The following is a 13,030-nucleotide window of genomic DNA, read 5'->3' as shown; positions in this document are numbered from 1 at the left end:
AAATAATAACAAATTAATTTTTTTTATAAATTTAATTATTAACTTAACAATATTATTTTCCATCAGCAAAATTACCCAGATCTTTTTTTTTTTTTTTTTTTTTTAAATTATCAAGTAGAATGTAACGATATAAGAATGCTACATGGTTTTTTTTGTTTTTTAATTTAGAAAAAATGATTAACAAAAATATATAATTTTATTTATAATTAATTTTTGTTTTTTATATTTTTTTTTTTTACAAAATTTGTAAGCTTTGATTATACTTTTGAGTGTTATGTATTATTTTGTCCTTTAATGTTTTTTATTTATAAATTATTAATTGGAAATTATCATGTTTTTTTTTTTGTATTCAATTTATAATCAAAATAATATTTCAAATTAAAAAAATAAAATAAAAAAAATTTTAGCTTATTTTCTACTATCACAACCTTAGTGGTCTATATTTTTTTTGTATGTTTTTTTCTCACATTATCTCTTTCTTTTAGTATCAAATTATATAGAAGAATACAAAAATTTTTGTAAATAAAATAAAAATAAAAAAGGTACATGATGTTACTTAATTTAAAACACTCAGCAAAATACAATTAGTACGTTTTGTTTTTTGTTTCTATTTTGGAATTACCAATTGTGTGTTACATTGAATGATTATCCGGTCCCAATTGAGGATTGTGATATTAAATAATATATTAATAATAATAATAGTAATAATAATAATAAACTGGATAATAAAATACTTGATAAAATCCAGTAAACACATAATATTATTTACCTGAGGCAGCGTAACCAATTTGGCAATGTGGTAACGCACCTCAAGTAATTTCAAATAGATCCACTGCTATCACCTGGAAAAACCATCATATTTTCAGCTCCATATGATGATGGTGTTGGTGAACTTCTTGCATCTAATGATGCTCTACTTGCTGAACTAAAACTGCTTGAACTTAAATCTTCATAGCTTGCAACTGACTGACTTCCACCTTTAATTAAAAATACAAAAAAATTAATAAATTGAATTTTAAGCTTCATTATCAATTTCAATAACAAAATTATTAATAATTTATTTAATTATTGGTTTATAATAAACAATTTATAAACAACATTTTTTATGCTTCAATATTTTTTTTTTTTATTTATTTTCTCTTGCAATACAATGTGACAATGCACACTGATTTAATTCTTACACACTATTTTAATCAACAAACATATTTTTTTGTTCTTTTTTTTGTACAATTATTTATCGTGTGTCTGTGTGAGTGTTTTGTTATATCAATAATTTCACCTTTAATGCCACAAATAGTCAAAAAAAAAAGCAAAAAAAAAAGCACATTTTATGATTATCACATACGTCTCGTGTATTTTATTTTCGTTAAAATTTTCTAAACAGTTTTTTAATTTTTATAATTTAATTTCAGTAAAACTATTGCTCAATTATTATTATTATTGATGTAAAATTATATTTCACACTGTATGTTTATTTTTTATATACCACAGATATTTTTTTCATCGTCAAATTTTAAAAGGAAAACAAGTTTTTTTAAATAATGATTTTATAATTTTGAATAAAGCTATTATCAATCTATTATATGTGCTATGAAATCTCACGAGTAATAATAATTGATTTATTAATTAATAATTAATATTACATTCAATGACAATACTTTTATTTATTTATTTATCAATGTGCAATAAATTATTAATTATCTAAAACGTATTTTACACAGTTTGGCTGTGTAAAATTTTTAATTAGTACCTACAGTATTATGAACTCAATGATAAGGCAATAATTTAATAATAATAATTAATTTTTGTTAATTAATTAGCACACAGATAAAGCTAACATCAATCGGCGAATGTAAATAAGAATATATTAATTATTTTATTAATTCAATAGCTTCTAATACTTTTTATTTTTTTTTTTTTTATATTTTCTACTAGTTAACTTTTAAAATCATAAATTCACATATTTTTTTTATTAATTATTAATGCCGATTGTTATTTATTAAAATTGCAATATTTTTAGAAATCGTTTTTTTTTTTTATTTTAAATTTATTTAGTTTTTTTTTGTTCTATTTGATTGTTTTAATATTTTTTTATTTTTTTAACATTTTTTCACTTTTTTGTGACAATCGGGCAGCTAGTAATTAATTTTTTTTATTTAATTAAAATACGTATTATGTATTAATAATGCTGATTGTGATTATCACAAAAAAAAAAATTTTATATTTTTTTTTTTTTTTATTTTTTAAATTAAATTATTAATTAATAGTGAGTATTGTCATTTAAAATTTAACCCAAGTTTTTAAATAATTATATATTTTGTTGTTAAATATTATTTATTGTAAATTAATATATGTGTATTTTAATATTCGTGAAAATTAATTGATTTATTTTCTATTATAACCGACAAACTCTTTCGAAAAGAAAAACTTAATAAATCAAAATAATTCAAATGAAATAAATTTTTTTATCAACAATGATTTAGCTTAAAATTTTCCATCTATTATGCACCGAAATTAAAACTATTTCGAAATATTTTATATGAACACTTTATTTTTATTGCAAATAATTAAAAATTAAAACTCGTATTTTCAAAAAAAAAAAAATTACACGATAATTTAAATTGAATAATAATCATTTCAAATTAATTAGCATCGCACCAATTTTCATGGCAATTAATTTGCACCACGTTAAAATAAATAATAATTAAAAAAAAAAAAAAATTTCCTATTGAATCACATGAGGTACGAATTTTTTAAAAAAAAACAAAAAAAAAATTAAAATAATATCTCAGTCTAAGACAAATAATAATAAATTTAAAAAGAAAAAAATTAATGCGAAATATTTAACGTAAAATTTTTGATAATATTAATACGTTAATGAATAAAATATTTGATGCTAGTACAATTAATAAATTAAGCTTTGAATAATAATAAAGCTCGTTTTAAAAATCCGACATGATTTGTCTTTTTTTTTTTAATTAATTTCTATAGATAAAAATTAGTACTATTAATTTGTTTTAAAACGCAAAATAAAATAAAATTAATAATTATTTAAAATACCTTGATAATAATTATTATTACAGTATATATTATTATTATTTTTTTTTTTTTATATAAATTCAACTATTCTGTGTGCTCACGTAAATAACATTTTATTTTTTTTGTGCAATATAATCTATAATCCAATCAATAAACCCGTAAAATAATACCAAGTGTTTAATTAAACTATTATATTTTTGTTTTTTTGTACTGAATTTAATTGGAATTATCAAATGAATTTTAATTTTATTATGATTACCAGTTTTTTAAGAAGAAAAAAAAATTTTTTATTTAAATAAATGAATAGAGACTGGTATAATTATCCAATTGTATTGAAAAAAAATCATGGCTAGTATTTTTATAAGAACAAATGAATTAATACTTTTTGAAGAAAAAAAAAATTAAATTTCTTATTCAATTTTATAATGATGAATTGTCAATTTAAATAAAATTGATATATTTTGAATATAATCAATCATCATTAAAAATTGATTTTCAAAAGCTATAAATAATACAGATAAATATTTACGTTGCACATAAACATTGCTAATATATAATTATAATTTTTTCTAGCTATTTATGATAATTAATCATTTAAAATATCTAATGGTTTTTTTGAATAAATATATATCATCATGGATATACTCTAAAATGAACACTGAATGGCCAAATTTTAAATATTAGTGACTTTTTCTATTAATAAATTCAAAGTCATCATTTATATTTTAATTAATTTTATCTAATTTTTTTAATTCAGTTTAATTTGTTGTCAAGGTCATCATTAACATCTCTATTCATTCAATTTATCATCAACTTAATTTTCATTGATTTAAAAACAAAAAAAATAACAGAAAAAAAAAAGAGTTGAAAAAATTGTTAATTTTTCGATAATTAATCTTGTTAATTAAATTGGAAAATATTTTTTATAAAATTTATAATCGAATTTATAAATCGATTATAATTACAAGCAAAAAAAAAAAAATTAAAAAAGAAAAAAATAATCTACATTTAAATATACTTCTTTTTTTTTTTCGATTATTTTTTTGTATTTTAATATTTTTTTTTTTTTTCTTTGTATTTTTATATATTTTTTTTTTGTCTTTTTATTTTTGTTTTTTTTTTTTTCCTTTTGCTAAATTTTATTTCCATTTTAATCAATCAACTCCAGTAACTTGCATGAATAATATATAAAGAGCAAGACTGGCACCAGGCATATCAACGCAATCCTCTACTCATCTACGTTTTTTCTTTTTTGATCTGTTATTTTTTTTAGCAACTGATGACCATGACGGTGGTAATGCTGGTGTTGTTGTTGTTGCTGTTGTTGGTTTTTCAGCAATATCTTTAACAACCGTATCATCTTCAGTATCCATTGGTGTTCCAACATGTTGTTCTTCTGTTCTCGTTGCATTATCTTGACTCATTCCTTGACCTTGATCAGACGTTTTTAATATCACTTCACTTTGATCATTATTCACAATCTTTTTATCATCTTTTTTATTCATTATTTCAATTTTATCATCATCATCACTTTTTGTTGTTGTTATTTCTTCAACTGATGGACTTTTTTCTTCAATTATTGGTATTTTATTTTCAACATTTTCTAATACTTTATCATCAGCAACATCAGCATCATTATGAACAACTGTTTTAGTATTATCATCATCATCATCAATTGATATTTCATCTGTTAATTTAACATCAACTGTTGTTGGTGTTAAAATTGGTCTATGAACAATTTTATCCCAATTTTTAACATCATCATTGTCATTATCATTAGATATTATTGTAGCTTGTTGTTGATCACATTGTTGTTTTGATGATGTACTTGATAATAAATGATCATTATTTATTTTTTTATTTTTACGTGATTTTTTATGTCTTGTTAATGATATATCTGGACATTGTTCAAGTATTTTACATTCTGGTATATTAACAATATTATTAACAGTCATTTCAGCTTTTTCCATAGCATCAATATCAATTATTTCAATACAATTTGATATGACTTTTTGTTGTATATTTGTTGCCGTTGTTGCTGTTGCTGTTTTGGATGTTCTAACTTTTGTTTTTTTAGGTAAACTTTGTAAATTCAATTGATCAATTAATTTATCTTTATTATTGTCTGTTAATTCAGTTGTTGTATCATTTTTAATATTATTTGTTAATTTTTTTTCATCAATTGTACCAAGTGTATTAACAATAACAGTAACATCTGTTGTGTTGTTATTATTATTACTATTATTTAATATTGGTTCAGTATCAATAACAACAACATCTTTACGTTTTCTTGAATTTCTTTGTTGTTTTTTATCTGTAAATAATTTAGCTGTTTGTATTTTTGCTGTTGTTGAAGGAGGAGGATCATTAATTGATGGTGGTGGTAATGATCCTGGTAATGGTGATGGTACTGATTGTGGTGTTGATGTACCTGGTGTAGTTGATGCAGTTGATAATATTGTATCATCAATACCTTCATTATGTACAATATGTTCAATTTCATCATCATCATCATCATCATTATCTAAATTATCAATATTTTTATCAATAATAATTGCTTTAGCACCTTCATATAGCTCTGATATTTCAGATTTTTGTATATGCTCTAAATCATCATCAGATATTGTACTTTTACTACATTTTCTATATAAATTTTGTGATATATTATAGCTATCATTAATATCATCAACATTATTATCAACAACAGTTAATATATTATCATCATCAATAACTAATAATGTATTATCAGTATTAAATATATGCTCAATATCATCATCTGATTTATTTGCATATGTATTTTCTTTGGTATTAATAATATGATAATCCATACAATGAAAATCATCAATAATTGGTCGTAATGATGCTGTTGTTGTATCATCAATGAGCTCCAATGCTTCTGGATAATCTTGATAATCATCAATTGTTTTTAAATCAACAAATGATTCAATTGGTTCAATATTATTATTTATCAATTGTTTTGAATCAATAATCATAGCTTCAACTGTTTTTAATTTTTTATCATTATTATTTATTTTAACAAATTGTTGTTTATTTTTAACTTCAACTGGTGGCAATGATGGTGGTGGTGTTGCTTTTGAATTTGCCATTTCAATAATAATACTATCATCATTTTCATGTAAATGATATTTTGGTAATTCACGTTGTGATGATGTCACACGTTTTGTTGCACGTGTTGTTGATGTTATTTGTTTATTTGGTCTTTTAGTTGCACGTTCAGTTGTATCAATATTTTTTATTATTTTATTATCAGATGTTTTATTTTCCATTAATACAACACTATCCTCATCATAATTAACAACATATTTTGCATTTGTAATATTACTATTACTATTATTATTATTATTTTGTAATTTATTATTTTTTTTTGACCAATAATTATCATGTAATTGTGTCATTGAACTTGTTGGAACTATTTCACCTTGTTCAACGCATAAACTTAAATTTGTTGATATATCATGAAAACTATCTGTTTTTTCATAATCAATTGTTGTTGTTGTTGTATTACTATTACTATTACTATTATTATTCATAGCAATACATAAATTTTTATTAATTTTAATTTCATGTATATTATCATCACTTATTGTATCAATTGTTGTTGATTCATTTGTGTGACGCATTTCAGCACATATTTTAGTTAAATTACGAAGAGGACAACCACCATCTTGTTCAATATCACTCAATGATGCTGGACCTTCTTCAGCACATAAACTTCTAGGTGCTTGTTGATGAGTATCTTCTATATCATTATATTCTTGATTTGTATTCGCGTCTTCTTCATCAGCCAATACTGTTATCACGGTGCCCAATGGATTGACGACTTTTGTTACCGGTTGTCCCACCCTTTCAACTACCAATCGTCTCCCTAGTAACAGAAAAAAGCCGTTGGCAGGTATCAGTTACTAATTAAACCCTTTTTTTAATTTTTAATTTTTATTTTTATATAATATATATTATTAAAACAATTATTTTTTAATTATTAAAAATAAATAATTACACACGGTAAAAAAAAATAATTCACACAGCTTAAAATATTATTATATAAAAATAAAAAATATATATTTAGTTATTATTGTTGTTAAATAGTGGTAAGTGTGATTTAAAACGCGTTTATATATTTTTTTTAAAAATGAAATTATTAAAAATGTGATTTATAATAATAATAATAATAATTGTTATTTATTTTTTTTTTGGATATGAATTTACTGTCGTTGTTAATATTTTTTAATTTTTACAGTTATTTTTAATGATGATAAAAAAAAAAAAAAAATTAAGAAAAATCAAAAAACAAAAATAATAATAAATAAAAAAATAGTGGCGATACCTGCCTCTGGCCAGTTTCTGTCCTTGAAATATATATAAACCCTAAATACCGTCCTTCACCACGTGCAAAAAGCATTAAAATTATGTGCACGTTTTACGATTATAATTGACAATATTGTGTCAATTTATATAAACAACTTATAATTAATTCGCGATTATATTTTAAACACAATAATTAATTTAAAAAAATAAATAAATAATATATGATTTACACACCACGTTGAGAATTGTTTTTAATCAAGATAAAAAAATTAAATTAAAAAATAGTGTGTAGTATAATAAATAATTAATAATTAAATTGATAATGAAATTGATAAATTTGTTTTTAGCAAGGCTTGTTAAATTAACAATAATAATAAAATAAAATTTACCTGGTACTCTATTGGGTGCTGTTGATGTTTCAAGCATGGCTTCAGCAAGATCCTCACGTAATTGATTTTCTCCATGTCCAGATCCCATGCTGTCATTTTCCAATGAATCACCATACACTTCCATGAATCTTGGTGATTGTTCATAGCTACCTATTAATTGATTATAAAAAAAAATATGTTTATTGTATAGTTGAAAAATTAAAAAAATATATATATATATATGTATAAATAACTTACTTCCAGATCCATCAATGATAACTGGTACAAGTGGTCTTGTGCCACAAGCAGCAGTAGCAGAATGTGGCATATTAACTGGATTTGATCTTGCTGGTCTTGATCCACCAGTAACACCAATTTCAACAGCTTCAGATTCTGATAAATTAACACCACTTGGTGCATTGTATGTTTTAAATACAAATTGTGGTCCCATCCAAAGTCTTCTATGTGGTCCAGCATGTGTTACTATTTCAACTTGACTCAACCAACGATCTTCAGCAGTATCCATTTGTTGTTGTTGTTGTTGTTGCTGTTGCTGTTCATTTTTATCATTTGTAAAATGATGATTATTACCAAATAAAACTAATAATGGATTTGATTGTGGTAATGGTGGTATTATTTCAATGGAATTTGTTAATCTTAATAATGGCCATTGTCCTTTAGCTTCAACTTCCAATTCAATCATAGTATCATCACATATTTTTTCTTTTGGTATACCAGTTGCTGGTTTTGGTTCTAAATCATATTGTATCATATTACCATGACATGCCATTATAAATAATGAATCAATAGCACGTTTTGTATTATTTATTTTACTTGTTGTTGAATCTCTTTGTGTATTATATGCCCATGTTCTTGATGGTGCAAATAATGCACATATTTTTAATGGTAAACTACCATTTGTTATATTATTTATATTATTATGATGATGATGATTATTATTGTGATGATGATGATTGTTGTTATTGTTGTTGTTATTATTATTATTATCATCTGAATGTAAACGTTGTCTTTGTTGTTGTGTTCTCATATTTGTTTGTAATAATTGACAATTTGTTGTTTGTAATTTTGATGGTTGACGTATTTGTGCTAATGGATGTATTATTGTTGGATGTGGATATGGTGGAAGTCTTGGATTATTATATGGATAAACAGATATTGGTATTTCATTGTGTGATACTGGTGAATGTGAACGTGTACCAGTATCATCAGTTAAACCAGCACTTCTATGAAATCTTGATAATCTATTAACAACATGTGATGTTGAATGTGTTCTCATACCAATTTGTCCACCATATGGTGCTACTGGAAATACATGTGTTGTACCACGTACTGTTGATACTGCTGCCCAACGTGTATCTGATGAAAATATCATATCTTGTACTTTGGCTGTTGTATCACCACGATGTAAAACATATAAATGATGTACAGCAGCAAGTGTTGGACCACCAGGATGTGGTTGTATACGAAATACATGAAAATCATGACCACGACGATCAGCAGTCATTAATATTGCACCAGTTAAATCAAATGTCATTGATACAATTGCATCATTATGTGCTGTAAAATGTGCAACAACTGTTTCAATTGTTGAATCATCATATTCTTTTTCATCTTTAGCTGCTTGTAAATCAAGTATTGTTACAACACCTGGTTGTGTTGTATCATTTATATTTATATTATTACTGTTGTTGTGGCTGTTGCTACTACCACTACCACCACCACCACTATTGTTGCTATTATTATTTGCATTATTATTATTTGATAAATTATGATGATTATTATGATGAATATTTAATTGATTACTGATACTATTATTACCAGTTAAACTTGATGCAACTGTTTCACCAAGACCACGTAAACCTTTACCAAGTGATTTTGCAGCATATAATACAGTTGCTGTATAACTTTGTACACCTTCACCTTCACTACCACCACTACTACGTCTTGTTGGTAATAATTTTTTTTCACTATATGCTAACCATCTTGTACCAAGTGCTATTGGATTTTGATTTGGTCCTGGACTTAAATAACATGTTGTTACTGTTAATATATCATCAAATTTACGTGAATCAAATACAGCAATTTTTTCAATAAATGTTACGACAATTGTTTTTCTATTTGCCAATACATCACATACTTGATTTTTAAATTTTATATTTTTAACTTGTTCACCAGTACGTAATGATACAAAACTAACATTACAAAATTGTGTACCAGAACCAGATGAATCACATATTGCAACAATTGGACGTTTTTTTTCATATAAATCTTGATGTTCATCATCTAATTTTGGATTTGGTAATATTCTCAATGTACGTACAACACCTTGACGCCATGATAATACTTCTGTTGCTTCACCTGATGCACCAACAAGCCATACCTGTACACCAGTTGCATATCCAAGTACTAATATTAATGGTGGACAAGCTGATATTTCAAGAAAATCAGAATAATAATCAGTATTTGTTGTATCAGCAAATTCAAATCTTGCCCATGTTATTGCTTCTTTGTTGTCATTGCTTGGTGTACTAGTATATGCCTGTATTTATAATAAAATAAGTATTAAAATTTTTTATTTATATAAATACAAAAAATACAAATTAGTATTTGTTTGATAAATATAATATATATATTTTTGTTACCTGCGGAACAATGTCATTTATAATACCAGCAACACTATCAATTATTGATTTATCACTAATTGGTTGTGGTGATATTATTTGGGCGCCTTTGTGCAACCCTCTTCTTGGTGAATCTGCAGACATTCTGCTTTCATTGATCAATAAACTTTATCTAAAATAATTAAAACAATTTTTATTATTATTATTATTATTGTTTTTTTTTTTTTCACTAAACATTATTATAATTTTCAACTTCAAATGACATTATCACACAAGACAAAGACAATTGTCTGTAAAAATATAATTAAATAAAGGTTTTAAAAATTTAATTTTCTTTATTTTTCTATTCACACTCGTAAAGAATTAATTTGACGCGCAATAGTAGACCAAGTAGTAAATAAAAAAAAGAAAAAAAAAAAAAAACAGACACTTTAAAAAGTTAATAATAACTTTAGAGTAAAAAAAATATATACAGTTAACACAATCACCAATTGCAACTGTCAAAATCACAAAATGTAAATAAATAATAAAAATATTTTTTACAACTTGAAATATATATTGATTTCCAAAAATAAATAAAAAAAAAAAAAAAGTTTCAATGTCACCTCGAATTACGTAAAGCCAGATTAAAAAAAAGCAAATAAAATAATTTTTTATATTTCACTTTAAAGTGTAATTAAATAAACAAAAATCATTAACTCACTTTTCATTTTGAAAAAAAATTAAAACAAAGAAAAAACATTCTAAAAAAAATCTGTCAAAATTGGAGTAGAAAATAATTTCGGTAAAAATGTTTAAATAATAATTAAATAAACTTTTGTATTATTGAAATAATAATATTTAACAAGAGGGGATATATTATTTTATTTAAAAAAAAAATATATATTGTAGAATCAATGTTACATGGAGAGGGTAATTAAAAAAAAAAAAAAGAAAAATTTTTATTTTCTTTTCTTCGACGCAGTACAGCTGTTGCTGTTATGCACACAAAGATTTTCATAGAAAAAAATACATGCGCAAGCGTAACAAACACACTGATATATTTGTACAACAAACAATCACATATATACATATATTTATATGTAAATAAATGCATATACATATATACTAATCATCACAAGAGAATGCAACAACAAAAAATATATCTACATATATGATTTCCCTCCCTCAATCACAAATCAATGATTTGAATAAATTTTTATTTAAAAAGAAAAATGATAAAAAAAAAAAAACTAATAAAATTAATATATTATCAAAGTTTAAATTCCAAGGTTAAATTTATCGATCCACAAAATGACGCAAAAAAAATATAATTTAATTTTTCGTAATGTTATTATTGATAAAAAGGCACAACAAAGAAATTCCACTCGAAAAAAAACACATAAAATTCTACAATTAATTTAATTAGCAACAAAATAAGCTAGCTAGGTGTTAAATTAAATTTATTAATTAATAACTTACTTGTTTGTTTAACTGTATTTTTCATTTTATATTTTAAATAATTTTTAAATTTAATTTACTCTTTTTTTATTGTTTCTTTCACTGGCGACCTTCTACACTTGCCTCTACACTTCTACTGCGTCATACGCTGCGAATCGAAAAAAAAATAAAAAAAAAAAATAATAATGACAGATAGCCAATGAGTGATGATACTCGAAATGTCAATTTTGATTTTTTTAATTACTTAATTAAACACACTGCCAAACACACACACACACTATGATTTTAATTATAAAATACACAAAAAAATTTATTAATTGATTGATTGTTTAAATAAATATATTGTTGTTTGAAATTTTATGTATATTTTTTATGAAATTGTTCTTTGTTGATTTTAATATGGCGCATCGAAAGAGTTGTGTACACACACACGTCAATTCACCTTCACACACATGAAAACAAAAACAATAATCAGCTGATTTGTGGTAGTGTGTGTAAAATCAAACTCTTTTTTTTTTTTTTTTTCTCTCTCTCTCATCAGTTGGTGTAATTTAATACAAGCAGAGGGCGGGTTGAAGCAGTCACGTGACTTTCAAAATTTAAAATAATTCGATATAAAGATGAAATAAAATGCAAGTGTATTTATAATTATCATTAACTATTTTCGATTTAAAATTTATTATATTAATTATGGCAATAATTTATAGTTTATAATTTATATTTATGTTGCTTTTTTTCTATGACTCACTGCCTAACCCTATCCTCTGCAACATGTTTTGCATGCGGCCTGATGTCCAGGTGAAAAAAACGTGTACAAAAAAAATTGTAAAATATTTTTTTCTATTACCAATGTAATTATTAAATATTATTTAAATAAATTAATTGTAAGACTACCGAGAGAAAAAAAGTATGAATTATGAACCATAAATTATTGCCAAAATTTTAAATAGAAAAAATAATTATAACAAAATTTTTAATGGAAAAAATAATTGAAAGTTTTTTTTGTACACGTTTTTTTCACCTGGACATCATGCCATGGAAAACATGTTGCCGAGGACAGCTGGGTTAGGCAGTGATGTCATAGAAAAAAAGCGACCTCTAGTCTCTAGGTATGAGTCTGTCGTAGACGTACCTGGAAAATTTCGTCAGTTCGTCTTTAGTTCGTGCGGAACGCGGAGTGGATAGCACTTAAAATCTCTGGGTTAGATAATTTTT

General features: G+C 23.9%; 1 protein-coding gene across 2 annotated transcripts; it reads right to left on the bottom strand.

Annotated features, from left to right (window-relative positions):
- Positions 1–1,089: 1,089 nt before the first annotated feature.
- Positions 1,090–12,280, bottom strand: LOC122854171. 2 transcript variants are annotated; one of them, XM_044154614.1, is made up of 5 exons: positions 11,837–12,280; positions 10,397–10,547; positions 7,992–10,293; positions 7,755–7,904; positions 1,090–6,925 (listed from the first exon to the last, which is right to left on the bottom strand). In XM_044154614.1, the coding sequence occupies exons 2-5, from the start codon at positions 10,517–10,519 to the stop codon at positions 4,272–4,274; spliced, it is 5,229 nt and encodes a 1,742-aa protein (XP_044010549.1). In that variant the 5' UTR covers positions 10,520–10,547; positions 11,837–12,280; the 3' UTR covers positions 1,090–4,271. The 2 variants fall into 2 exon arrangements, with proteins under 2 accessions (XP_044010549.1, XP_044010550.1); XM_044154615.1 differs by lacking the exon at positions 11,837–12,280 and adding an exon at positions 11,079–11,354.
- Between the last annotated feature and the right edge of the window lie 750 nt (positions 12,281–13,030).

This window comes from Aphidius gifuensis, linkage group LG4 (assembly GCF_014905175.1).
Source record: "Aphidius gifuensis isolate YNYX2018 linkage group LG4, ASM1490517v1, whole genome shotgun sequence".
In the NCBI taxonomy this organism is placed as follows: Eukaryota; Metazoa; Arthropoda; class Insecta; order Hymenoptera; family Braconidae; genus Aphidius; species Aphidius gifuensis.
Note: the sequence above shows the minus strand (reverse complement) of the source record. Positions and strands in the feature narration are given on the sequence as shown.

Excerpts from the sequence above, each read along its gene's own strand:
- LOC122854171 (XM_044154614.1), bottom strand. The coding sequence starts at position 10,519 with ATGTCTGCAGATTCACCAAGAAGAGGGTTGCACAAAGGCGCCCAAATA. Across the intron at positions 7,905-7,991 it reads TATCATTGATGGATCTGGAA|GTAGCTATGAACAATCACCA; the intron begins GTAAGTTATTTA and ends ATCAATTAATAG. Across the intron at positions 6,926-7,754 it reads AGCACCCAATAGAGTACCAG|GGAGACGATTGGTAGTTGAA; the intron begins GTAAATTTTATT and ends TTCTGTTACTAG.